At 45.2% G+C, this 27262-nt stretch overlaps 2 protein-coding genes across 11 annotated transcripts in view; one reads left to right on the forward strand and one right to left on the reverse strand.

Annotated features, from left to right (window-relative positions):
• FNIP2 (folliculin interacting protein 2) overlaps window positions 1–20365 on the forward strand; it is a 127111-nt gene extending 106746 nt beyond the window's left edge. For all 8 annotated transcript variants that reach the window (XM_081541721.1, XM_081541723.1, XM_081541724.1 and 5 more), the window contains 3 exons: window positions 10778–10978; window positions 14884–14999; window positions 16677–20365. In XM_081541721.1, coding sequence (XP_081397847.1) covers window positions 10778–10978; window positions 14884–14999; window positions 16677–16755 — 396 coding nt within the window. In that variant the 3' untranslated portion in view covers window positions 16756–20365. The remainder of the gene's footprint in view (window positions 1–10777; window positions 10979–14883; window positions 15000–16676) is intronic.
• The window catches only part of SPMIP2 (sperm microtubule inner protein 2), a 117702-nt gene continuing 103119 nt past the window's right edge, over window positions 12680–27262 (reverse strand). For all 3 annotated transcript variants that reach the window (XR_014068853.1, XR_014068854.1, XM_081541729.1), the window contains 2 exons: window positions 24818–25016; window positions 12680–12848 (listed from right to left, as the gene is read on the reverse strand). Coding sequence is in view for 1 of the 3 variants with exons in the window: in XM_081541729.1 (XP_081397855.1) it covers window positions 12801–12848; window positions 24818–25016 (247 nt within the window). In the remaining 2 variants the exon portion in view is untranslated. The remainder of the gene's footprint in view (window positions 12849–24817; window positions 25017–27262) is intronic.

Below are 27262 nucleotides of genomic sequence, written 5' to 3' on the forward strand. Positions count from 1 at the left end.
GGCTTCCACGTGGTAAGATTCTAATGGCCTTTAAATATTTTAACATGTGTTCTTATTTAATCCACCTACTACCTCTGTTCCATCGTTTGAACTGTTTCTCTGCCTCCTAATGCATAGATTATACAGCTGCCTTGAATTAGGCTGAGGTCATACTTAGTTTCATTTTTTTTCCTGCCGCATCTGAACGTGAATTCTTTCTTCTGTTTTCCTTTTGACTTTAAATGATGAAGTGGGAGAGCCAGCTTCACTCTGCACCCATGATTCTCAAGGAGCTTTCTGTCCCCCCTTCTTTTCAGCTGTGTCTTGTCCGCCTGTGGGTACTGCTGACCCATGGGTTCTGGGTACTGGGCCGGGGCAGCTGTGAAGTTGCAGGGAGTGGAGGTGGTGGAGGAGATGGACTTGACACTGATGCTGTGGTGTTACCACTTGTTCGATGGTCGTCAAGTAAATCTGTTGGCTTTGCTAGGCTTCAGAAAAGCATATTTAGAGGAACAGAAAAAATGTAACCCAGCAGTTAAGAATGCAGCTTCTAAAGGCAGACAAACCTGAGTTTGACTCATGGCTTACCACTTGTGGCTGTGTGGCCTTGGGTAGGTTTCTCTCATCTTCCAAGCATCTTTTTCATATTCTAGAAAATGATAGTACTTGTAGGTCTGATTGAAGACCGTGAGATGATGCATGTCCATTGTTGAGCACAGCGCCCTGCACATTCCTGAACATCCGTAGCTAATAAAATGACACCGTGAACGTGCTTTGTAAATGAGTTTCCCAGGATGCTCACGCTCTGGGTGATGAACAGAAGCAGTGCCCATTCATTCAGTGCTACCAGCCGCTGAGTTCCCTCTGCCATGACGGTCCAAGGAGCAGGCCAAGCCACTTAAAGCTCTGCAGGGTCGGGTCATCGAAACCAAAATTAGCATCACATGTTGTTTCTTTTAAGAAAAACTGTATGCCAGGGCTTCAGGCATCTTCAGAATACTCTCTAAAACGAGGAAAAGTTGGCTATGACAACCTCTTTCATTTAAGAGTAGCAGCAGGTTGACTCCAGAAATCAGTAGTGCAGATAAGGAGCTTTACTAATGGCTTGGCTGTGCTGTGAGCCTCACATACGTAGTGGAGCCCATGCCACACCATCAGCCAGTGAGGTTATGAAAGAGCAGTGAGTCACAAGGACCGATAAAGCATTGCCTTAGTAACAAAGACAACACTGAGGTGGCCCGAATCAGCAGCCACCTTCAATCAATGGTGTTGTAGAGGAAACAGCCCTGCAGAACACATCTGCTGTTTGAGACAAAACAGCTCGGGTCGCCTCCTTTCCTGGGTGGGGTGGTGAGCATGGTGGGGCCATGGGCCTTCAGCCCTGACTCACTGTTGGGGGGTGGTGTGTGTACACATACACAGGTGTCTGTATAAATGCGCATGTATAAGCATGCACACTGGGTTATGACGTTCAAACGTATTTCTTGCTGCACGTGGTGATTTTAAAAAATACTTGAAAAAACTACTGGTATCTAGGTATCGCCAACTCCAGTCTGAAATCTTGGTGACCCCCTCCCCTCCTCAGCGCCCCTCCACCTGCAGCCATTACCTGCATGTGATCACTTTGCACACAGCCGTGGAGGGCTCCTTCTCAAATAGGGATTTGATTGGTTACTCTTCTGCCCTTGTAGGGACCCCATTTCTTTAGAGAGTGAAATCTAGTCTCCTTAGCTGGGATCGCCCCTCATATGTCCTTCACACATGCACACACATGGTCACACTGTCGACCAGCCTTTAACCCCCCTCCTCTCTTCCACCTCCTGGCCGTGTGCTGTGTTCCCTCTGTCTCAGGCACCATGGAACCAATTTCTGTGCCATTTGCAGACCTCATCCTGACGTTGCCCCTTCTCTGAAACCATTCTAGTCCCTTTGCACATGCCACTTGCTTCCACCTCCAGCATCTTCTGCCAGGCTTGGAGTGCCCGAGCAGGAAGGGGGCTTCAGTCCTACCGGTCCAGCACCCAGTCCAGGGACAAGTAACACAGTGTGGTCCCCCTGCGCTGGTTAGAGGAGTGTGTGTTTCTTCAGGTGACACTGTGCTCTAGACTATGACCCTCCTAAAACAGAGAGAAGTGATGGACTCTGCATTTAAGATATAAAGAGGAAGACTACTGTGCTTAGATGTGATGCCTGAGGCCCTTTGTGTTCTTTTTCTTTACCTAAAGGAGAATAAAAAGCTCTCAAAGGCATCATTGCTCTTGCATTTTGTAAATATTAGGCACATGGCTAATTTTGATGTTTTCCCCAGTTTTTTCATTATGTGCAAAATATTTGGACATCTAAGCCATTCTCTGCAGAAAAAGCTACCAGCCTTCTTACATTTTGTCTTAGCATCATGCACATCCTCCCATAACTTTGTTCTGATGATCCCTTTTGACATCGAGCATCTCTCCTCGACTTTAAACTGTTTCCATCCTCAGCAAGTGACTGGCCTAAAGCTTAAGGCGTCCCTGAGGCTGTACCCTGTGTGCTCAAGGCTGAGGCTTCCCCGAGCCCCTGCCTCCCAGGACCCCTCAGCAGTGCCCATGGTCCAGAATGGTTGATTCTCTCTCCTTCTCTACTTTATCACAACTCTGAAGCCTTTAGAGACAACATGGCGCCTGTTTCCAGAGACACATACAGCACATAAAACAGAACAACTCCAACATGATGGACTTGCAGTCAGGACGAGGGGGCTTACGCCGAATGGGCAGGGGCGTTAGCTCTCCTCCCACAGTCCGGAGTAGCTGCTGAGTAACTACGTTTAAAATGGTGATGGTGATAAAAGGAAGGAACTGGAACCCTTAAAAAGATGGTCTGATATGATACCCGACTATTTAGATTCGTAAAAGAACTAAAGGGAGCTGCTAAAATGGAAAAATGCAGTCATGGAAATTAAAACTCAGGGGGGTAGTCTAATGAGCAGAACAGATTAAATGCAGCCAGAAGGGATTAGAGTTTGTGAAACAGTGACGAGATACAGACCTGCCCCTGTGACTGTAACTCAGAGACAAAAGGACATGAAAAAATGCAAAAAGAGCCAGTAAGAGGCGTGGTGGCTTGAGTGAGACGGTTTTATGGTGTATACAGGAGGCAGGACAGAGAAACAGTACTTGAAGAAAGAATGGCTGCTATCTTTCAGATTAGATGAGCCCAGCCCACTGACATGAACACATCCACACTGAGCTGCAGGTCATCAAAGAAAGGAAGCTTGTCATTGGCCAGAGAGGAGGCCTGGCTCTGTCCTTCAGGAAATTGAAATCCAGCACGTGACTGAAGACATAAACAGTGAAAATAGAGGCCACTGTCAGGACGGGAGGCAAAGAATGCATGGATGGCTTCCTGGAGGAGGTGACATCTACAGTGAGGATAAGCAGAGCTAGAATGAGGGGTCCAGGCAGGACACAAGGACCCTGTGCTCCCCCAGGGGCTGCAGACTAACTGCAGGCGGAGCCAGCTTTACTGCCATAGGAGCTTCTGTCTGTCACTGTAAACTACTGTCAGGAACGCCTGGGTGCTGAGCATTTAGCGTTCAGTATTCTAGGTGATATTATAGACTGGAAGAAGTGTTTGAGAATAGTGAGTGGTAATAGGATTCTGTTCTCTGCATGAATGTGAGACTAAAAGTGGTTTTTTGTGTGTTTTTTTGTATGGACCATTTTTAAAGTCTTTATTGAATTTGTTAGTGTTGCTTTTGATTTATATTTTCATTTTTTGCCTGCGAGCCATGTGGTATCTTAGCTCCCCAACTAAGGGTTGAACCCCCATGACCCCCCCCCCAACCTGTCTTCCCTCCCTGCCCCTGGATTGGAAGGCAAAGTCCTAGCTACCAGGGAGGCCCCAGACTGAAGGTTTAAAAAGAGAAAAAAACTGGCCGGCCAGCCACATGTATTTGCATCCTTCTGTGTGCCCTCAGCCATCCAGAAGTGGGTGGATTGGCCAAGGACTACCTTAGGTTACTTAAATCCTCAGTTCTAAGGATGTTGGGGGTATGGTTATGTAGGTGGGCCTTGGCCTCTAGAGAGATAGGAGAATAAAAACAGGATCTGAGGACATTGAACCAAGAGCAGGTGCTGAGACTATGAGCCTCAGGGCATTGATTATCTGCTTTTTCTCTGTGACTAACCCAAGGCCTATTGAAACCTTGTAAGGACAAAGACTAACAGAGTCTTGTCAAGAGAACACACCAGTCATAGCAAACTCCCTTTTCCAGCAGTCCAAGAGATGACTGTACACGCGGACATCACCAGATGGTCAAAACCGAAATCAGATTGATTTAATTCTTTGCAGCTGAAGATGGTGAAGCTCTGTACGGTCAGCAAAAACAAGACCTGGAGCTGACTGTGGCTCAGATCATGAGCTCCTTATTGTATAATTCTGGCTTAAATTGAAGAAAGTAGGGAAAACCACTAGGTCGTTCGGGTATGACCTAAATCAAATCCTTTATGATTTTACAGTGAAGGTGATGAATAGATTCAAGAGATTAGATCTGGTAGACAGAGGGCCTGAAGAACTATAGATGCTTAGTGTCACTAATTGTTAGAGAAATGAAAGTCAAAACTACAATGATGTTTCACCTCACACCAGTCAGAATGGCCATCTTCAAAAAACCATAAACAATAAATGCTGGAGAGGGTGTGGAGAAAAGGGAACCTCTTACACTGTTGGTGGGAATGTAGATTGATACAGCTACTGTGAAGAACAGTATGGAAGCTCCTTAAAAAACTAAAAATAGAACTACCATATGACCCTATAATCTCATTCTTGGGCATATGTCCGGAGAAAAACATGGTCCAAAAGGATGCATGTACCCTAATGTTCATTGCAGCACTTTCACAATAGCCAAGACATGGAAGCAACCTAAATGTCCATTGACAGAGGAATGAATAAAGAAGATGTGGTACATATATATACAATGGAATACTACTCTGCCATGAAAGAATAAAATAATGTCATTTGCAGTAGCATGGATGGACCCAGGGATTATCATACTAAGTGAAGTAAGTCAGGCACAAATATGTGATATTGCTTATATGTGAAATATAAAAAATGATACAAATGAACTTATTTACAAAACAGAAACAGACTCACAGACATAGAAAATAGACTTGTGGTTACCAAAGGGCAGAGGGGGAAGGGATAGATTAGGAGTTGAGGATTAAAATATACACACTACTGCATATAGATAAAATAGATAAGGAACAAAGACCTATACTGTATAGCACAGGAAACAAGTCAGTATCTTATAATAATCTATAACGGGAGAAAATGTAAAAACAACAATTTGTATTCATATATATGTATAATTGAATAACTTTACATCTGAAACTAACAGCACTGTAAATCAGCTATTTTTCAAAACTTTTTTTTTATAAAGAAGTCACTACATAAAATGCTAGTGGTATAATAGCGGTACATGGAAAAGAAATATGTTAATAGTTGTGTGGATGACTTAATAAGAACTGAATCCAATCTAAAAATAAAGAAATCTGAATAGAGAATTGTTCAACAGAGCCAGCATGTATTAGATATTTAGCGCATGCCTTGCATTTTGTTATGTTCATTTCTGAGACTACGGAAGAAAATGTGATTTCTCTCCTTGAGTTACTTACAAAGTCACTGAGTAGACAAACAGATGTGCAGTCAAGAAAGAGTTAGAACAGTGTGATTCCATGCCAGACAGTGGATATGGGGAGTCTCATTGTGGGGCGTAGGGGAGACGGGGCTAGGCCAGGCCAGGCCCCTGAAGAACTGGAATGTTTAGAAGGGAGCCCAGAAGATGTTCTGGCTGCAACCTGAGTGAGAGACGAGCTTCATCTCTGCCTGGAGAAGAGGGTTCTGAGAGAGCCTAGAGGGGAATGTGTGCAGGTGGAGGTGAGCCTGAGGGAAGCTGCAGGGATGCAGAGACAGGTTTGACCAGGAAGCGTTGTGGCTGGGGCCCACGCCAGGGTAGGTTTCTGAGTCAGTGAGGGTTTGGAGATGTGTTTACATGAAGGGGCGATGTAGGGTGTAGGGAAGCAAGGGGATGCACCCGACAAGTGGTAGGCGCTACACTACGAGTTTCACGCACATTTTGTCACAGAAACCCTGAATTAAGTATAGTCACACGCTGCATGGTGGTTCATCCGTAAATAATCCTCCTGCCAATGCAGGAGATACGAGTTCAATTCCTGGGTCAGGAAGATCCCCGGGAGAAGGAAATAGCAGCCCATTCCAGTATTCTTTCTGGGAAATCCCATGGACAGAGGAGCCTGGTGGGCTACAATCCATGTGGTAGCAAAGAGTCAGACACAACTTAGTGACTAAACAACAACAACACACTCTGCAGATGTAGAGATGGAAGCCCCAGAGAATGGGGTCACAGCTAGTAAGGAATGGAGTGACAGTCAAGCCCAGTCCTGCCTGCCTTCAGGGCCTTGGCTCCTGGATGAAATATCCAAACCTGAAGAAGGGAGCTGGAGCGATCAGGCTTGTGAGAGGTGTTTGAACTATTCAGTCTAATGGTTTACAACATTTGTCAAAGTGCTTAATTTCTCAAAAGCATGCTCCGTGCATTCGTTACTGGTAAGTGTATTTGTGTGTACCCTGGGTTGCATGTGAACCTGATAAAACTGAACTTAAGAAACCTGCCTGACAGATTTCACTATCAGTTACTTCTCTATATTCAAGTTACAGCTCATAAGTAAAAGTAATAAAGAAGCGTCATGTAATTCAGTGTTTCCTTTGTTTATGGTGGTTCTGCATATGCCATAAGTAGAGCCATTACGAAGAGGAGTTTTCTGTTGAATACCAGGCAGGGCAGATGTGTGTGTGGGTGAGAGTTCCTGTGATTATCCAGGCGGGTCTTCTGGATCTCGGAGTTCTTTAAATTCTGCAAGCTTAGAGACCAACTAATAAACCAAACCTTAAAACGTTTACACTGCCCGTTACTGCCCATAAACGTTACTCTTTAGTGGGCTGTTTCCTTTGGAAAGATACATGTCAGAAATCTCCAGAATCATCAGAACTTGCGCTTCAATGCTCTGACCTTAGAGAAATTTAGATCAGATCAGGACTGGGCTGTCAGTTGCCCTGGTGGTCCTTAGGTGATAACTTGAAATGGTTGCAGATGACATTTTTTATCTCTCTCCAGTATTCTTTTTCTTGAATATTTACATTTCCTTCTATTTCTGTCTTCCTTTAAAAAAAAATATTTAGTCTTCAATAAATGAGTAACTACTAAATGACATAGTTAAATGGAGACAATTATGGTGACCTGTGGATGTATTTAGGGAAAGTCAAAGTGTTAATTGCTCAGTGTTGCATGACTTTTTGTGACGCCATGGACTGTAGCTCGCCAGGCTCCACCATCCATGGCATTTTCCAGGCAAGAATGCTGGAGTGGGTAGCCATTCACTTCTCCAGGAGAACTTCCTGACTCGGGGATGTTCCTGAACTAGGGATTGAACCCAGATCTCCTGCATTGCAGATAGATTCTTTACCATCTGAGCCACCAGGGAAGCCCATTTAGGAAATTACATGTTAAATATTTAGTAGTCTGAGAATGTATGATTCTTTTTTTAACTTTTATTGAAGTATAGTTGATTTACAGTGTGGTGTTCATTTCTGCTGTACAACAAAGTGACTCAGTTATACATATGTGTATTCTTTCTCATATTCTTTTCCATTCTGGTTTGTCACGGGTTATTGATATCGCTCCCTGTACACTTCTTTCTTTACGTTGCTGTCCTGACAGCGTTCCGTGGTTCTGTGTCCCTGGATCCCACACACGTGACACTCAGTGCTGTGTATGGGGTCACAGGTGCTTGCCTTCCCTGTGACTGCCGGGCTCGACCTGGTCTGTCTGAAGTCCGTCCTTTCTCAAGGAGCTGGTCCTGCTCTAGGGGCTGAGAGTCCAGGAGAGAGGAGTCAGCCGCTCCTTCAGGGAGTGGGCTCTGGGCTCCCTGTCCATTTGTCCCAACCTTCGGACGCAGCTCTCTTTAGTCTGTCCCCAGTTTTCCAGTGGTGATTTAAAAACGGCTCATGCTTGCATTTTCTCTCACCCGTTTAGTTCTTCCTCTTCGTTGTGCCATCTCCTCTGTTGCTCCTCTGCTGTTTCTACCCCCAGGTCTGCAGCCTCCCAGGGTCACTGGTACCCGGACAGTCTTCTATCCATCACGTCCCCCGTGAGCCTCGCCGCCCTGCTGCCAGTGGCTTGCTTCTGCAGGCGGAGCTATGTGTGTGGTTGTCGGTGGTGTGCGCGGTGCTGCGTAATCTGCAGTCCATGTGCCTTCCTTGGATCAACACACTGCTCCCCTTCCTGCCATGAGGGGTGGGAAGTTATTTAGGAAACTGAGTGAGTTGGAAACTAGGGCCCAAATTATCCACTACAGATAGTTCATCCAACTAAAGCTAGACTTTTATACCAACTGTCTCAGCCTCCCGGCCCCCTGCTCACAGGGAAGTCTCGGAGAAGGAGCCCTTGAATGACCTGGCTTGGGTCCGCACCTTGATAGAGGGAGGTGACTGAAATCCAGTGAGAGGAGATTGGCCTGCCTTCCTCTCACTCTGTGTACATGGGCATATGGACTTTAATGATTATATATATATTTTCAGGGGCTTCCCAGGTGGCACAGTGGTAAAGAATCTGCCTGCCAGTGCAGGAGACGCAGGAAACATGGGTTTGATCCTTGAGTCAGGAAGATCGCCTGGAGTATGAAATGGGAACCCACTCCAGTGTTCCTGCCTGGAGAATCCCATGGACAGAGGAGCCTGACGGCCATGGGGTCACAAAAGAGTCAGACACAACTGAGTGACTAAGTACATATACCTCATATACACACACAGCACATATACTTTCAGAATGTAAGTCCCTTGAAGGAAAGGTCTTCCTATATATTCGTATAGATCTTTTCTGTGCGATAACCAGCACACTGTGAATTTCTGATAAATGCAAAGCATTGAAGGAACTTGAGCTCAAAATGCAAATCTTTTAAATTTCCAAATTTTCATTTGCTTTGATCATAAGGACCAAGTCATTGTCCTCTTGCTGTGAATTTGTGACACAGGGATTGAGCAAGAACTTGCCGGAACTTACAGAGGAAGTTGTGGCAGCCGTGTCTGTACTTTCTGTTTTGGAGAGTGTGTACAAGGGTAGGAGTGAGGTGTCACAAGACCCTGTGGGTGAGAGTGGGAATTTGTGGTCATTATGTGTGTGGGCATTTAGACTGTTTGGTTAAAAAGTCTAAGAAATGAGAGCCATCCTTGGGAAACTGGGCTCCATTAATTCAAGAATCTGTTCTGTCACATTCTTCGTTCTTCACGTTTAAGAGTATTTGTATAAATAAATGTGGGCCACTAGATTTTGCCTGATTTGCTATTCTTTTCAATGGGGAAGTATTCTGAACCATGAAGGTTTCCCTCCTGGATATAGTAGAGGAATAAATGTTGGTCCCAACAAAGTTCTCATTCAGCCCATCAGTCACTTCTTCCCCATCCGTGAGAAAGAATGCAGAGATTGAATGAAAAAGCCTCAAAGAAACCAGATCACCTGTTAAATGTAGAGTATGGCACCCAACATCTTGGGTTTCCATCAGTAGGCTCCCCAATAATAGTGCTGTCTTTTAAAAAAAATTTTTATTTATTTGTTTATCTATTTATTTTGGCTGTGCTGGGTCTTCCATGTTGTGTGGGCTTTCTCTAGTTGCAGTGAGTGGGGGCTGCTCTCTAGTCTTGGCAAGTGACCTTCTCATTGCGGTAGCGTCTCCTGTTGTGGGGCACAGCCTCTAGGGTGGGGGTGTTCAGTAGTTGTGGCACCCTGGCTTAGTTGCCCCATGGCATATGGGATCTTCCCAGACTAGGGAACGAACCAGTGTCGCCTACATTGGAAAGCGGATTCTTAACCACTGGACCACCAGGGAAGCCCTAGTATTAAGTCTTAAGTACATTCATCAGTGGCCACCCTTGTACTTTTTGGCCTCGTCTCAATAACATAGCTCCCTAGTCCTGTCTGATTTTAGGTGGTTGTTGGAGTTGATTTATGTATGTAGCACGTGATTCTTGAGTAACTATCACTTCATGATTAAAGCTATATTTTGGGGGGAATATTAAGTCACCCTTCCAAACCTCGTGATGGGAAAAATGGCAGTAGAATTCTACACTGTATTCTGACATTCTCCATTGTAAAGGGAATGAGCAGGGGCTTCCCTGGCAGTCCAGTGGTTAAGACTCCATGCTTCCACAGCAGGGGTGCAGATTCGATCCCAGTTCAGGGAACTAGGGTCCCACAAACCACACAAACAATAAAGGAGAGTGCAGTCTTCCAGAAGGAAGTGGACTTTCACGTCCTGGTTTGGAGTGAGGTTGCGGGCCTTTTTGTTTACCTGTGAGCATTTGAAGATGTTTATGGGTCCCTTCTGGGTGTAGGAATAAAATAATGATGGACTGCAATTTTATCAAGTTAATGTTTAATTGGCGATGTGACGGCACTCTTGAGTCCGTATGGAGCTCCGGGCTCCTGGGGCTCCCACCATCACCTACTTTTTATTTTTCAATTGGAAAAAAATTGATGTACAATGCTGTGTTGGTTTCTGCTGTACAACAATGCAGAATCAATCATTGGCATACATATATCGCCCTCCCTCTTGAGCCTCCCTACTGCCACTGTAGATCATCATAGAGCTCTATAGCTCCCTGTGCTATACAGCAGCTTCCCACCAGCCATCTATTTTAGACACCTGGAAGCGTGGTGAGGAGCTGACCCCCTGTGTCTGTCCTGCAGCATCCCGTGCTGGATGAGCCCATTGCTGAGGCCGTATGCATCATCGCAGATACAGACAAGTGGAGCGTCCAGGTGGCCACGAGTCAGAGGAAGGCAGTGGACAGCACGAAACTCGGCCAGGATGTCCTGGTGTCAAGTCAGGTGTCCAGCTTACTGCAGTCCATCCTGCAGCTCTACAGGCTTCACCTCCCCGCCGACTTTGTAAGTATGCGTTCTCCAGTCATCAGAGAAATGAGCTATAAAAACACTTTTCTATGGTATTGTGGTTATAAAGTCACGAGTTCCTGTGATTGATTTTAGTATAATTGGATGTTAGCATCAGTGGAAACAGCATGTGATACAAAACCAGCACATGGGCTGGATTCAGTAACAATAGTCCTTCCAGAAACAGAGCATCGAGACATCATCTCTTTGAACAAGTTACATGAAAAAGTAGGTCTAATGTGGAGGCAGGGGTCAAGCATACAGGGAAATTTAAAATACCCTCCTTGGGGAAACTTATTGGTTTTTCCGTCATCAGTTTGGTGCCAAGCCAGCGAACTTTCCAAAGGGACTGTCATTCCGTCTGGTCAGGGACAATCCTCCCAAAGTTGATATGGATAAAGTAGGATATTGTTTGTGTCAACACTTAAAATGTTGAAGCACCGTAGCCATAGGGGATGGTATCAATTGTTCCTTTTTGAATGGGATTTTGCAATCACTTTGATAACATTATATTTAATACAGACAGCAGACAGACCCCCTGAACTCCTAGAAAATGATCAACAGTTCTCCCCAAGTCTCTGGAATAATATGCACAACAAATTTGTGTGTGTGTGTGTGTGTGCACGTGCATGTGAGAGAGATGAAGAGAGAACATACTTAAGGAGGGAAGGAGCCAGGTTTCCAGGGCAGAAAAGCGTGTACCAGGAGGGGAAGAGCTCTAGGAGCTGGGAGGGACACACCTGAGATGAGCTCACCTGCCTTCTGAGCTCCTCCTCCCTCCCCTGTCTGCACTCAGCCCTGCACCAAACAGCCAGCATCTCCCTGCCAGCCTCCGGCCTCCACAAAAAATGCAGAGCTAGTAACAAGCAACTAGGTTGCTGGATGACGGTCAGCTCCCTGATTGCTCAGAAGGGTTATTTCCCTGAGTTCTTGTGACCAGACCTACAGGTGCACCACACCCCTTGGAAAGCCAGGACTCCTATGTCCTTGGAGGTGGGCTTTGAAACACTGAGGTGGCAGTGTGGCATCACAGGGACATCACGAGGGTCACATCTGGGCTTTGCCTCTGGTTCCTTGAGCACCTCAGGATGTCCGCTTTCTCCTCTGTGAACATGGTACCTTTGCAGCCAGCACATGAGAGCCTCGCTGAGGTGTGCTTTCTGCCTGGCCAAGCCCAGGGCGAGCTGAGGCTCCTTTGCAGCCAGTGGACAATAGTGGACAGTCAGTGGGCTTTCATTGGCCTGGACTCAGACCCAGGCTCCTCTGCTTCCCAACCATGTACCTTGTCGAACCTGGGGAACATCAGAACCTGTCCCATCTGTTTGTGGAAATTAAGTGAGCTAATTCACTTAGCTGGGGCTAAGTGAATTACTGGGGCTAATTCACTGGGACTTCCTCTCTGGATCAGCGGTAAAGAAACTGCCTGCAGTGCTGGAGACCCAGGTTCGATCTCTGTGTCAGCAAGATCCTGTGGAGGAGGCATGGCAACCTACTCCAGTATTCTTGCCTGGAGAATCCCATGAACAGAGGAGCCTGGCGGGTTGACACGACTGAAGCAACTGAGCACAATTCACCTAAAGCACTTGGAGTAACAATGGATGTTATACACACTCATAAGACAGCTTCTATTGGTGTGATTGTTAAGAATAACTACTTATGTGAAACAGTGTTCACGGCTGTGAAGACTGACACCACCTATTCACTGAAACCTTTATTTGGGCTTTAAACGGCAGGACCTCTGTCCCAGTGGTGACCTAGGAGGCACCTGTGGCTTCTTACAGCCTGACTCTTGTTCTGCACTTGCAGGCAGTCTTTCCTTCTAGTAGCAACGTGCATCATGCTGATGTAGAGGCCGAAATCTGCTTTTCTGTAAGAAAAGAGATACATTTGATTATACAGTTTTTTTTACTGTGTTAAGTATTTACCAAACTTATATATTTTATTATGTAATCCATATCTCTCACTACAGTTGACATCTTAAGTTATCCCAGCAGTGAATTACCACAGTTAATTCTTTTTTACTTAATTTAGACATGTTATATTTAACCACAAAATCAAGATCAAAGAAAATTTCATCTGCAGTTTAAAATTCTTCTTAAAATTCACTTGAATGAAACATACAATTAATTTCCTGTTGGTACTTTGACTATGGAAAGAGAAAGTAGCTATTTAAAATTTCAGAAATTAAAATTGAAGAAATCCATCTCAGAAAGGAAGGAGCAGATCCCCAAATAGTTCAATTTCATAATCAGGCTTTGTAAAAAAAAAAAAATTTCTAAATGCTTGGATTTCAAGTTTCATGTACATTCAACATGAACCAACATTCTCTTTATTTCCATATTGCAACACACAGTTTTCCTGGGAACTATGAAAATGCGGCAAATTCACTATTTTAAACCATAAAGGATTCAACATAATGTAGATGTTCCTTTTAATATTTTATAATGCTCTTATTAAAACTTTGTATTTGCTCCATAAGGAACTGAAACTGAGCAGGAGACCCCCCCCCCCCCGAACTCTGCCTCCTTGGGGGAACATTTCCATGAGAGTTGGTGAAATCCTCCTTGCTTTGATTGTCACTCTTACACACCAGTTGTGTTTCATCCACACAACACAATGCGCTTAAGATTTTAAGCCAATGGAAAAGATTGCATCTCGGATGCATACTTTGTCTATGTCGCTGATCAGCCCAGATGGTCAAGATCAACGCTGTCAAGTGCATCTGTTCATCTTTTTACCTTGAAGACAGCAGGCGTAATGGTCTAGAAGAGAATCACGTCAGATGGACCCTTGCCAGAGCCCTCAGGTGACTTACTGAGGTGCCTGATGACTGCCTGCCAAGCGCAGAAGCATTTGCCTCTGGTGCAAAGCACAGATGGTGGCTGTTCTCTAAAACACGAAGTTGGACAGAGTTCCAAGGGTAGAGATATCTTGAAAATAATTGCCTCTCTTTGTTGTTATTAGAGACCTAGTTAAAATACACTCTTGAGAGACAAGAAAAGTTCAGAATAACCTTGTTCCAGTCATTCTTCTGGGAATGAATTGTACCAAAATAATCTGAGATATAGAAAATAACAACAGAGATGCTCTTTATAAAAAGGCATTGGTAAAGAACTTTTAATAACATGGGGAAGGGATTATTAGAAAGTTTTTTGAAAGCAGAGAATAATTGTACTTATAGAATGATTTCAATATGTAAAAAGCAAAAGCTTTTTTAAAAAGACTAGTAGATATATATGAAGATCTTAACAGTCATTGGAAAAAGTGAACTTTCTTGTTTTACAAAAATCTGTTTTTTTTATTTTTTAAAATTTATATTAGAATACAGTTGATTTATAATGTGCTGTTAGTTTGAGGTGTGCAGCAAAGTCATTCAGTTATACATATACATGTGCTAAGTCATGCCCAACTCTTTGCAGCCCCATGGACTATATATAACCTGCCAGGCTCCTCTGTCCATGGAATTTTCCAGGCAAATGGAAAACTGGAATACTGAAATAGAGTGCCATTTCCCACTCCAGGGGATCTTCCTGACCCAGGGATCAAACCCAAGTCTCTTGTGTCTCCTGCATTGGCAGGCAGATTCTTTACCACTAGCACCACCTGGGAAACCCTCTACATATACATGTGTATATGTGTATCCATTCTTTTTCAGATTCTTTGCCCATATAGGTTATTGCAGAGTACTGGGTAGAGTTCTCTGTGGTATACAGTAGGTCCCTGTTGATGACAAAACATTCCTCCGAATGGTAGGGTTTGCACTGGCTTGCAATCCCTTAAGTATATTTTACAGAGATGAGATCACAGTTGTGTACTTAGAAAGGATGGAGGGAATTCCAGCTCTTGAATCACTGGTGGAGATCTGAGTCCCCAACTCATTGTGAGTGTGGTTGGCTTTGCAGTGCATCATGCACCTGGAGGACAGACTGCAGGAGATGTACCTGAAGAGCAAGATGCTGTCCGAATACCTTCGTGGACACACGCGTGTGCATGTGAAAGAACTAAGCGTCGTGCTGGGGTGAGTCCTGTGGAGTACCACCATTGCCCCCGGGCTGTACCCACTGACCCGTCCAACCCCTGCCTCTCCCCGGGGACACCAGAGTCTCACACCTGGAAACAGACTCTCGGACCTTTCAGCTAGAGGTCCAGGGTCAGCTTCCCCCCAGAGTTATTTTATCCTTGAAAGTGAAGCATGTAATCCTCCTCCAGCTGTCCATCTCTAGCCATTTCACTAGGATGTGGGAGTCACGGGCTGCTGGACAGTGGCTATACACTCCTCGCCATTTCTGGGGAAGGTGAGGAAGGCCGCCCCCCTGGACTTGGGACCCGTCTGCATGTCCCAGGTGGCCGGACTCTCTTCCCTTTTCCTGTGAGCCCATCAGAAGAGGAGGTGTGCATGTCATCCATGTCCTACATCATCTTCCAGAGGCTGTTTGCCCTAACTTCTCCAGGGGAAGAAATTCTTACTTGCGTTTTACTCTCTGCTCATTTTTTCCACAGAGAAGTAACAAAACACCATAGTCTAAATAGGGCCTTGTTCCCCCTTTTCCTGTGATGACGATCCCCCCAATTTGGGACAAGAAAGCACTGTATATAAAACGTCAATCCCCAAATTCTCCATTAGGTCTGCCAGTCAAAGTTGTATTATTTCAAGGCTCAGGCCTTCGCATTCTTGCTGGACTTCTCATGTCAGACCCAGGATATGACTTACTGTATTATTCCACTCTCAGCGTTTCCTGCCATACTTTTTTTTTTTTTTTAATGTACTTCACTTTAAAAATATTCTCCCCTTTTGAGGCATTTGCAGTTTTTGCTTAGATCTCTTCACCAGCCTCACAGTAGTCCTGCCTCGTCGGGTTTCTGACGTGGGATGTGCAGCTCTTATTTCTCAGACGCTTGCCTGGCCCCTGACTGATGGGTGCCCAGTATCAGCACCCACCCATGAAGGATCCACCCTGAAGGTGGATTTGCTTCCTTGCGTCAGGCCCCTCAGTGCCTTGTTGGACCCCTTCTAGTCCTTCCTCACCCCCCTCCTGCTCTCAGGCCAGCAGCACTGCAGTGCTGGGAACTTGCTGTCACCCTGAATGTCACTGCTGAAGGCAGGGAAGACGCCACGAGCTCATGCCAGCTGCCTTCTTAGGTTCTATTTTTAGTTTTTAGATTTTGGAAACAAGGGACAGCGTTAGAACATGTTTCAAGGACCGAGACCATCCTGGCTTTTCCAGGACACACAGCGGCCCCCTGCCTGTGCTCCCCCACCCTCACTGACTCTACCTCTGTTCTTAGGAGGTGGCTTCGATGTCTGAGTGTCGAGTGCGTGCTGGGCGGGGGTCTCGGTTGTGTGAGCCATTGAAGAAAGCCCAGGGGTTTTGAAGACATTGTCACCATCTTGGGTTCCCGGAGACTTACTTGGACCCAGTGCAGACTCAAGGTCCAGTCCTGGAGTGCTGACTGGAGGAGGTGTCATGCAGAGGCTGCACAGGGATACAGGCCCTGGTCCCATGCACACAGCTGCCACTGCACCATCAAAGCCTCCAGGACCTCGGCAGGGCTGGACTCAGGAACAGGCTCACCATCTCCCTGCCTCTTTCACTCTGTTCTGATTGCCCACCAGGTGGGCCTGGGATCTGGCAGTGGGATGCTCCTATAAATCCTGCCGCTTTAATGTAACTACCTCCCCTCTCTCCACGTTCAGAATCGAGTCCAACGACCTGCCTCTGCTGACGGCCATCGCAAGCACTCACTCTCCTTACGTCGCCCAGATACTCTTGTAAGCTAATGCTCAGGACAGCTCCTCCTCGAAGAAAATCGGATTCTCAGCCAGAGGAGGAAGATTGGCAGCTCCCTGCGACCATGAGGCGCCAGCAAGGTGGACGGAGGCGGTCCTCCCCGCAGTGTGCTGTGTCAGGGGGAGTCGCTTCCCTGGGTGCTGGCTGGAAGCCATAGGTTTACTGACACCAGGCGTCTGTGTTGTCATGGGCAGTCAGGCCTCCAACACCCTTGAGTCAGCGTAGGCGCTGAGGGCACAGCGGTGTCCAGAGACCTGAGAGCAGGCCTGAGCAACACAGGCATCATCGCTGCTAACAACATCTCAGAGTGCAAGCATGAGCTCCCCAAGCTGGAGGAAGCGATCCTGCTGTCCTGGGAAGGCGGTCAGCACGGGGACCCTGGACACCAGGTACCGCGGTGTAGTGAAGCCTGCGTGTACCGCCTCCACTCCAGTGGCTTTGGTGTCACCATCTGGCAGAGAGCACGAGGGGACTGGCTGTGGGGAGCAGAGCTCCAGGGACCCACTGCTTCCAGCCTTCCCCCAGTTTCCTTGTTTGAGATGCAGCCACGGGTAGGTTAGGGATGGACTGTTGGTGCAATAAACCCGAGAATCAATGTAGCATCCTCGTCCCATCCACATATAGTGCACAGCAGCGGAGGGCACAGTCCGACCCCACTCGCTTCGTCCAGAGGCTTCAGAGCTCTCAGCAGCCTTGTCAAAGGGGCCATTTACCAAAGTTATTTCTATAAGCTCTAGAGCATTTTTGTGGCTAAATCCCTCCAGCTAAAGCCACCTTCTTCCTGTAACAGTTAATGCAGATGACTATTTATACTTTAAAAGGCACAGCTGTCCAGGTGGGAAGTGAAATTTGCAACAGTTCAGGATGACTTATGAATCAGTTTGAATATTTCTAAACAATCCATCTACGAGCTCAATTTTTACTCTATCATCTCTGTGCCTTCCAAACCCTACATGCTTTTCAAAACACCTTCCCAGAAGTTGACTGCCCTGTAGTATAAAACCTGCCACAAGGCAGCATTGCTTATGTATGAGCGTAGTTTGCTTTTTAAAAATGCTGAGTTTTCAGTTGATACAAACTTTAGTTTACTGATTGTGACGCAGGCGATGTCCTGACATCCAGGGTAAAGGAAAAGACTAGTAAATTGGTGGTTAAAAGGCAGGGCTAACCCTGTTAACAGCACACCTGTTAACACCTGCAGACCTTGAGGATGTTCATTATAACCAGGCTCTGATCTCCTTCTCCTTTATAAATTGATCCCAATCCTTTCCGTGTAGCTTTTGCACGTAAGAATATGAAACGACTTCCCTTTCAGGAGTTAGAACACTCTATCTTCAGATTTGCTATGTGATAAAACCCTAATCCCAAACCCCAAGTTACATACGTCTCTGTCTTTATTCTTTGACAAATGTGAGTTGTTTGTTTGAAAGAGCAGAGCAGCAGGACCAATGGGGAAAAACAGGTGTGTTCTTTCTTAGGCATGGTTGTTAGGGATAGGTCAGAACTACGGCCTTCCCTCTCTTTTTAATAAATCATGTGTTGGGTTTTTTTTTTTCCCTTTGTTGCTCCACTTGGCTTGTAGGATCTTAGTTCCCCAACCAGAGATTGAACCTGGGCCCTTGGCAGCGAAAGCTCAGAGTCCCAACCACTGGACCATTGGGGAGGTACCCCTTCTCGCTCTTTTTTTAAGGATGTGAAGCGCAGAGGGTCTTGAGACTCTAAAAATCTTTAATTTGTATTTTATGTCTTTCTCTCATAAAAGTGATGTCCATTTTATCTACGTTTTCTGTTTTCCTTTTGCCTGACGTCCGAGATGAGACGGGTATTTAGAGTCCCTGGTTCCATGACACCATGGTGGTTGTCGCGGATCTGGCCCATGGCCGCCCTCTCCCCATCTGTGTCCCTTACGTGTGATGCACTGTGCTGAGCGAAGTCACAGCGTCCCCTCTGCAGCGGCTTTGAGCATCCCCCAGTCTCTGACTCCATTCTCACTGGCATGTTCTGGACACTTTCCCTCCCCTGCCACCCTCCAGGGTTTACAGACAATAACTAGATGCAAAATCAGTGCAGGTAGCGGCCTGTGGAGCATTAGACCCAGCCCAGGGAAGCTGAGCTTCAAATGGTCAATTCTAAACTTCACACAGAAAAGATGTGGCCCAGCCCCTGGCAGCCGAGAAAACTAGCTTTGCCTCTGCATGCCCCCCTCCCCCAGAAGAAGGTGACGAGGGAGACCCCTCAGGATGCCAGGCAGCCTGCCCCTCACGGCTGCCGCCTGCACCACAGACCAGGAATGTTGCTGCTCTTCTGTAAACCCTCCGCCTCTCAAGAACATCCACCTGTTCTCTCATAAACGCAACCTCTTCCCAAAAGTGGAAAAAGAATCTCATGGAACTGGGTGGAAACACGCCGGACACCACCCCGGGACCGGGTTTGTCTCAGCCACAGAGGTGAGGAAGGGACCCACCCTCGCCCAGGCCCACCTCAAGAAAAAAAATTTTAAAAAAATGTACAAATAGAGAAAACTACCTCAGTTGACAGGATTCCACCTTTAGGGTTTCTTCAACTTTGACGTCTTACCTGTTGAGTGTACCTTTTGTAGCATCTTGCTTGTCCAGGCGAATGGGAGGCAGACGGAGCGGGTGTGCACCAGCGTTAACGTGCGGGCCTTCCTCCAGCATGTCGAGGTTTAATTTTTCGTAGATTGACGAGTGATATGAATGTAAAGATACTTGTATACGTTTAAACATGACAATGAAAACTTAAAATGTAGCTTCCATTACTTGTGCATAATTCCAAAGTATTTTATTTTTATCAGTGTTAAATAGCTTTTTGTACAGGCTCCAATCCATTTTTCTGAAGTGTGCTGTTTTTTAATGAAAGTAACGATAAACTTTTCACATCCCATGGAACTGCCGTTTACACATCGCAACTTTTTAAACTTATCATATTTTTCAAAGTTAACTTTTTTCGAGGGAGGAAAATCCCCGCCTGCTCAACGATACTAAACGCTTGTTTTGGCTCTTCTAATTAGGTCCTGAGATTTTATAAAATTCAGTCTGTAGCTTTTTAGGTTCCTCACTGGAGTTGGTTGTACATAAAAATAAAGAATATAAAGTGACCCTACAGTTCTTTTAAATATCTGGATTTTTCCACTTACATGTGCTTTTGAAAGTATTTTGTTCATGCATACTTTCACCAATAAATTGAAAAAGTCTTGAGCTTCTTGGTAAATGTGAACCATTTGTTTTCTATTGTGCTTTGGGGGCAGGAACCTTTTAATATAATATTTGCCTAAATCAAGCAGCCCCCCTGAATGTTAATTTTTAAATGTCCACATTTGGTGAACCATAAATCTTTGAAGCAAGACTGCAATATGCTTAAATTTAAGTGGTGTTTTAAAAGGAGAAAATTCCAGGATTGATCTGTTATCATTGAAGTTCCATTACAACAAATTGATAGGACTTTGTTTTTGATCAGTTAAATAGATATCAGTATCAATGTATGGAATTCTTTATTCTTAAAACTTGTTCACATATTACTTTGATCCATTTTTCTGTGGCATCTGGTGCAATAAACCTCTTGAATTTATCTTGAACACTTTCTTGGTACTGCCTATGATTTGTCTGTTTAATCAGACTTAGACATCTCATTTCCAGTAATTCACGCTGAAACAAGCCCACTCTAAATGTTAGTGACTCTCAGCAGGGGTGTTTGGTGAGCATGTAATGGGAGAGGGCTCCGGGGACAGAGTGGGTGGAGCAGAGCAAATCTCCCAGGGATAGAGGAAATCTCACGTGCTGGACACCACGGAATAAGGAGTTAGCCCACCTCCTGTGTGACTTCAATATCCTGCTGCCATTCATGTGGGTGAAAACCTGTTTATAATGATTTAAGCTGAGAATTTAATTCTGCTTTACATAAATGCACAACATACTTCTCTCATGATCTTAATATATACCTAATTTTCCAGGAATGCCACTGTTGTATAAACTGAGGCAAGATTTTACTTTATAAGGTTTAGGATGGTTAATAAGAACTGACATACATTTGAAAAACCATATTACCAGTAGCTGTGTTTCTCATGGAGTTTGTCATCAACACAGTCTTCTGATCGTTTCTGCTTATAGCTGCTTAGAGCTGTTGCCTTCACAGAGTTCCGTTCGGAAGCAAGTGTCTGCTTTGTTGATTATATTTTCTAGACTACTAGTGTCCCAATATCTATGTATTAAACTATATATTAATATAAGTTGTAAAATAGTACCACTAGGACATTATAGTGGTTTGTCATAAATTATGTGTGTAAGTAAGTTATTCTGTTGATGAAAACTATGCATTTTATTTTAGGAAAATAAAGGGCATTACAAAATATTTACTATGAAATCTATCACTAATGCATACAGCCTCAAGAAAAACATGCTGTTAAGTGTAACTTTTGTAGCAATATAAGACCACGTTGAATCATGTCATTTTAAGACTACAGTTCAGTCAGTTCAGTCGCTCAGTCGTGTCCGACTTTTTGCGACCCCATGAATTGCAGCACGCCAGGCCTCTCTGTCCATCACCAACTCCCGGAGTCGACCCAAACCCATGTCCATCGAGTTGGTGATGCCATCCAACCATCTCATCCTCTGTCGTCCCCTTAGCCTCCTGCCCCCAATCCTTCCAGGCATTAGGGTCTTTTCCAATGAGTCAACCCTTCGCATGAGGTGGCCAAAGTATTGGAGCTTCAGCTTCAACATCAGACCTTCCAATGAACACCCAGGATTGATCTCTTTTAGGATGGATTGATTGGATCTCCTTGCAGTCCAAGGGACTCTCAAGAGTCTTCTCCAACACCACAGTTCAAAAGCATCAATTCTTCGGCGCTCAGCTTTCTTCACCGTCCAACTCACATCCATACATGACCACTGGAAAAACCATAGCCTTGACTAGACGGACTTTTGTTGGCAAAGTAATGCCTCTGCTTTTAAATATGCTATCTAGGTTGGCCATAACCTTCCTTCCAACGAGTAAGCGTTTTTTAATTTCATGGCTGCAGTCACCATCAGCAGTGATTCTGGAGCCCCCAAAAATAAAGTCTGACACTGTTTCCACTGTTTCCCCATCTATTTCCCATGAAGTGATGGGACCAGATGCCATGATCTTAGTTTTCTGAATGTTGAGCTTTAAGCCAACTTTTTCACTCTCCTCTTTCACCTTCATCAAGAGGCTCTTTAGTTCTTCTTCACTTTCTGCCATAAGGATGGTGTCATCTGCATATCTGAGGTTATTGATATTTCTCCCGGCAATCTTGATTCCACCTTGTGTTTCTTCCAGCCCAGCGTTTCTCATGATGTACTCTGCATAGAAGTTAAATAAGCAAGGTGACAATATACAGCCTTGACGTACTCCTTTTCCTATTTGGAACCAGTCTGTTGTTCCATGTCCAGTTCTAACTGTTGCTTCCTGACCTGCATACAGGTTTCTCAAGAGACAGGTCAGATGGTCTGGTATTCCCATCTCTTTCAGAATTTTCCATAACTGTTAAATATCATAAATTGCACTTTTAGAAATATTTAGAAATTAATCTCCGTACTTGGGTTAATAGGTATAAATCCAAACTTTAGAACATAAATATAAAATGTCCCCATTTTCAGCTGTCTATCTTGATGAGAAAGCATTGTTATATTGTGTATAGGTTTTTGTGTTTAAAATGCCCCCCAAGTCTCCCAGTGCTATTGCCAAAGTTTTGTTTTTCCAAGGCTGCTTCCAGTGCATAGTCCTGGTTCTCACAACATAAGGATGGCAAGGGGGCTGCATATCAGGTGAGTATGGTAATAGGAGCCACGCACATGTGGCTGGTGTGAGGCTTACTTTGGAAGCTTGACTTTATAATTTGCTCCAACTTATTTTCCCTGAAGAGAATTTACATCAAGTGGGGAGAGGGCTTGAGTACTTACTGAAGCATCACCCACAAGAACCCTGGGGGATCATCCAAAGAAAGACCTTGGGGAAAAATTTTCTAAGATATCTCTGGAATTTACAAAAAAGCATGGCTGATAAAAAAAGATTATTTTGAATGATGTAATATTTTGTTTATCTCTGGCAGGGAAGAGGTTTAACCAAGTGATTAGTTACCATCACCAATCATGAGTCAAGTACTCTGTCATGTGATACCTGGCAGATGACATGAACACTCACCTTGGGATTCTTGCCTGAAACATACCACCCAAGAAAATACCAGGTATACCTGAATTAAGAGAAATTCCACAGAACTGGTTTAAATCCTTCAAGAACATCAGTGTCATGAAAGACCAAGGCTGAGGAGCTGTTCCTAACTGAAGGAGACTGTGAGGCTTGAGAGCCAAACGGAAGAGCTAATCCTGAATCAAACATTGCGTCAGGGAACATGACAAAGAGCACCATTGGGTCAACTAATAAAATTTGCTTATGAACTGTAGATTAGGTAACACTGTGTCAGTGTTAAGTTTGCTATACCTTATCATTGTACCATGGTTACGTGCGAGAACCCCCTCATTCTTAGGAAATGCACCCTGAAATCTTCAGAGGTAAAGCAAAACCCTGTCTGAAACTTACCTTCAAATGGTTCAGTAAAAACAAAAGTGTGTGTGTGTAGAAAGAAAGCATTAGAGCAAATAAAATTACCAACCAATGATTCTGGGTGAGGAGTGTATCAGCTCACTTTGTACTGTTCTTGCACCTCTTCTGTAAGTTTGAAATCATTCCAAAGTCAGTCTTTCAACAGATTTTTTTAATGCATAAAAACATCTCAATTGGATTTAGCAGGATGCATTTGGGATCATTCCATGATCACGCTAGTTCTACACAAAATTAATTCACTGGTAGAAAATCACGAATTAAAGCCTCCTTCACACACATTGCAATAAATCTCACTTGGACCCAGCTCAAAATTCAGACCATATAGGAAGGTCAGCAGCCAAATGCTCCCTTCTTCAATTCAGAGCATCCCTGGGGCAGGACCTACTGAGGACTTCCTCAGTTCCTCGCAGAGTGTTTCAGATGGATGTATAATTAATTGTCACACAGACAACTCCTGATGAACAGATCTCTGGCGCCAGAGGGAAAGCAATATTCTAGGGCAGTGGCAAGGAGCCTTTCTCCTAGTAGAGAACAAGAGTCTCAGTGTATCTGAGCTAGTGTGGAAGCTTCTTGTCACACTCAATATTGAAATGCTGGATGGCTACAGAGAGGATTCGCTGTGGGATTATGCAGAAGGACCTCAGGAAATGCTTGTTCATTTGAATATATGTTTACACACTCTCCACTTGACTCTCATGGTAACTCTACAAAATATTCAGGGCAGATAAAAACATCCCCATTTTATGAATGAAAAAACCCACATTAGGAAATCATGCAACTTGTTCAACGTTCAGACAGTAATGGGGAGAAAACCTTGAATTTGAACTGGGATATCCTTATTCTGTTGACCAGTCTGTGGGGTTTTAAGGATTGGTTATAGATTTACCTCATTTCATAGACTGAGTTTTCTCAGGTTTTGGAAACCAAGCAGATGGCTATGCTCTCTAGGTTAAACCATATGATATATAAGTGGTTCTAAGGACTAAGCCACGCACCTCCTGTGTAAAATTTGAATAATGCTCACCTATATAGACATCACTGTGGAAATCCAATGTGAATTAAAAAACATTTTGATATGTTGAAAAGAGAGATAAAATTGATTATTTGTAGTATTACTATTAAATGAAAAGTAAAAAAGTAAGTGAAAGTGTTAGTCATTCAATAGTGTCTGACTCTTTGCGACCCCATGGACTATAGCCCACCAGGCTCCTCTGTCCATAGGATTCTCCAGGCAAGAATACTGGAGTGGGAGGCCATTCCCTTCTCCAGAGGATATTCTCAAGCCAAAAATTGAACCCAGGTCTCCTGCATTGGCAGGAAGATTCTTTACCATTTGAGCCACCAAGGAAGCCCATTACTATAAACAATAAGTTTATACTGTCCATGGAATTCTCCAGGCAAGAGTACTGGAGTGGGTTGCCATTTCCTTCTCCATAATGATCCGTACCTCCTCCTTTTTCGGTAGCTTCGGTAGCTTCGGCAGCTTCCGCGGTCTGGACATTATCGGCAGGGCTGCCTTGCTCTGTCGGAGGAGGACGGCCCGTTTGGAGTTTCTTTGGCTGGTGTCCTCATAATCCCCCATTTGCCAGGCAATAAAACCACGACTGGAGCTTCCTTCCGCATCCATAATAGAAGGATTGGGTTGCCTGAAACAGGAACAGATTGGTTAGTCCTCACGCTGGAAGGATGTTAGAAGTAAGGCCACCAGTTTTCAGATGCTTGAGACTCATCTGCTTCTGTTGTGATCGTGGTGATTTCTAGCCACAGAGCTTGAAAAACTAAGGCCCCCAAGCCCTGAGCCGGCTTCCTGAGAAGTTTCAAGACTCTGCCCCTCTACTCCCCCAGGGAACTACCTTCCCAGGTGAACACTTATCTAGGAAGGTTGTTGCCTGGGTACCATGACTGCTTCTGGCATCCTTCCAAGCCGAACAGGCCAGATGCTGGGAAGCTGGGGGCGAGCCAGGCCTTGAGTTCTCCCGCAGGACACGCCGGCCGGGTCTGAGACCTCAGGAACTCAGGGAAATGCCAGCTTGGTGATGGCAGACTCTGGCTTTGGACAATGCGCCACAGCAAAGATCCTGGCTTCATTCTCCTTTCCCAATCCAACACCCCTAAACTAGAATACTATCTGAGGACTGCTTTCCCATGGTAAAGGGCCAGGTCTAGGGGCAAAGACAAGAGGATCATGGGATAAGGACTTGCCATGGGCTTCCCTGGTAGCTCAGATGGTAGAGAATCAGGCTGCCAAAGCAGGAGACCCAGGTTCGATTCCTTGTTGGGGAGATCCCCTGGAGAAGCAAATGGCAACCCACTCCAATGCTCTTGCCTGGAGAATTCCATGGATAGAGAAGGGCTACAGTCTGTGGGGTCGCATAGAGTCTGTGGGGTCGCATAGAATCTATGGGATCACAGAGAGTCCGACATGACTTAGCAACTGACACTCTCATTTGGAAGAAAGTTGGGGCTTCTTACCGCCAGCGCCCCCCTCCCACACCGTGTGCCCAGGGCCTCTTGGCCACTGCAAAGCTCCCTTCTTAGACCCTGAGTCTTCTGGCTTCCTCAGCTCTTTGGGTCAAGGTTCAGGGCAGATCTGTGCGACCCTCACTCCTGGCAAGTCCAACACTGGGGAAGTAACTTGAAGATGACTAAGACAGGTGGGTCCCAGAACTTGTGGGGGTTGGGGACAGGAGGAGAGGCAGTACTGAGTGGAGCTGAGTGGAGGGGGAGTGGGCACTTCGGGGCCCACCAGACCCCTCCTTTCTCTCCACAACCATAGTCACCCTTTTGCAAGCTCGCCCCCAGACACCCCGCTGCTGGCAGGCAGGACGGAGCCCACTCCCCAAGTCCAGCACACAAAAGGAAGCGGTGGCTGTCTGTTTCTCCATTTAATGCTCTGCCCTCGGGGCCTCCCAGGCCCCTCCCACAGGTCGTACTCTCCGCACTGAGACCCCTGTGCTCCCAGCCGCCCCCACCTTCAGCAGCTCAGAGGAGGACTCACCTCCAGACCTCTGGCCTTGTCCCGCACTTTTCCTTCTCCCTGTGACCACCCTCTCCTTCCGGGACAAATGGCAGCTACTCCTTGACAACACCTCTTCTCTGAAGGCTTCCTTCACCCCTTTTTGTTGTTCAGCCGCTAAGTCAGGTTGGACAGTTTGTGACCCTATGAACTGGAGCACGCCAGGCCTCCCTGTCCAGCACCATCTCCCGGAGCATGCTCAAACTCATGTTCATTGAGTCAATGATGCCATCCAACCATCTCATCCTCTGTCATCCCCTTCTCCTCCTGCCTTCAATCTTTCCCAGGATCAGGGTCTTTTCTAATGAGTCGGCTCTTTTCATTAGGTGACCAGAGTGTTGGAGCTTCAGCTTCAGCATCAGTCCTTCCAATGAATATTCAGGGTGGATTTCCTTTAGGATTGACTGGTTTGATCTTCTTGCTGTCCAAGCGACTCTCAGGAGTCTTCTCCAGTACCACACTTCAAAAGCATCAGTTCTTTGGCCCTCAGCCTTCTTTATGGTCCAACTCTCATATCCGTACATGACTACTGGAAACACTTTTGACAGACCTTTGTTGGCAAAGTGATGTCTCTGCTTTTTAATATGCTGTCTATGTTTGTCATAGCTTTTCCTTCAAGGAACAAGTGTCTTTTAATTTTGTGGCTTCAGTCACCATCTGTAGTGATTTTGTAGCCCAAGAAAATAAAATATGTCACTGTTTCCACTTTTTCCCCATCTATTTGCCATGAAGTGATGGGACCGGATGCCATGATCTTAGTGTTTTTTTGTTTTTGTTTTTGTTTTTTTACTGTTTTCCTCCTTTGGTAGCACATTATGTTTGACTTATTTGATGGAAGCTGGTAGAATATACTTATTAATACATTGCTATGCAGGA

Source organism: Giraffa tippelskirchi, chromosome 11, assembly GCF_054371585.1.
Source record: "Giraffa tippelskirchi isolate mGirTip1 chromosome 11, T2T-mGirTip1v1.2.pri, whole genome shotgun sequence".
Taxonomy (NCBI): Eukaryota; Metazoa; Chordata; class Mammalia; order Artiodactyla; family Giraffidae; genus Giraffa; species Giraffa tippelskirchi.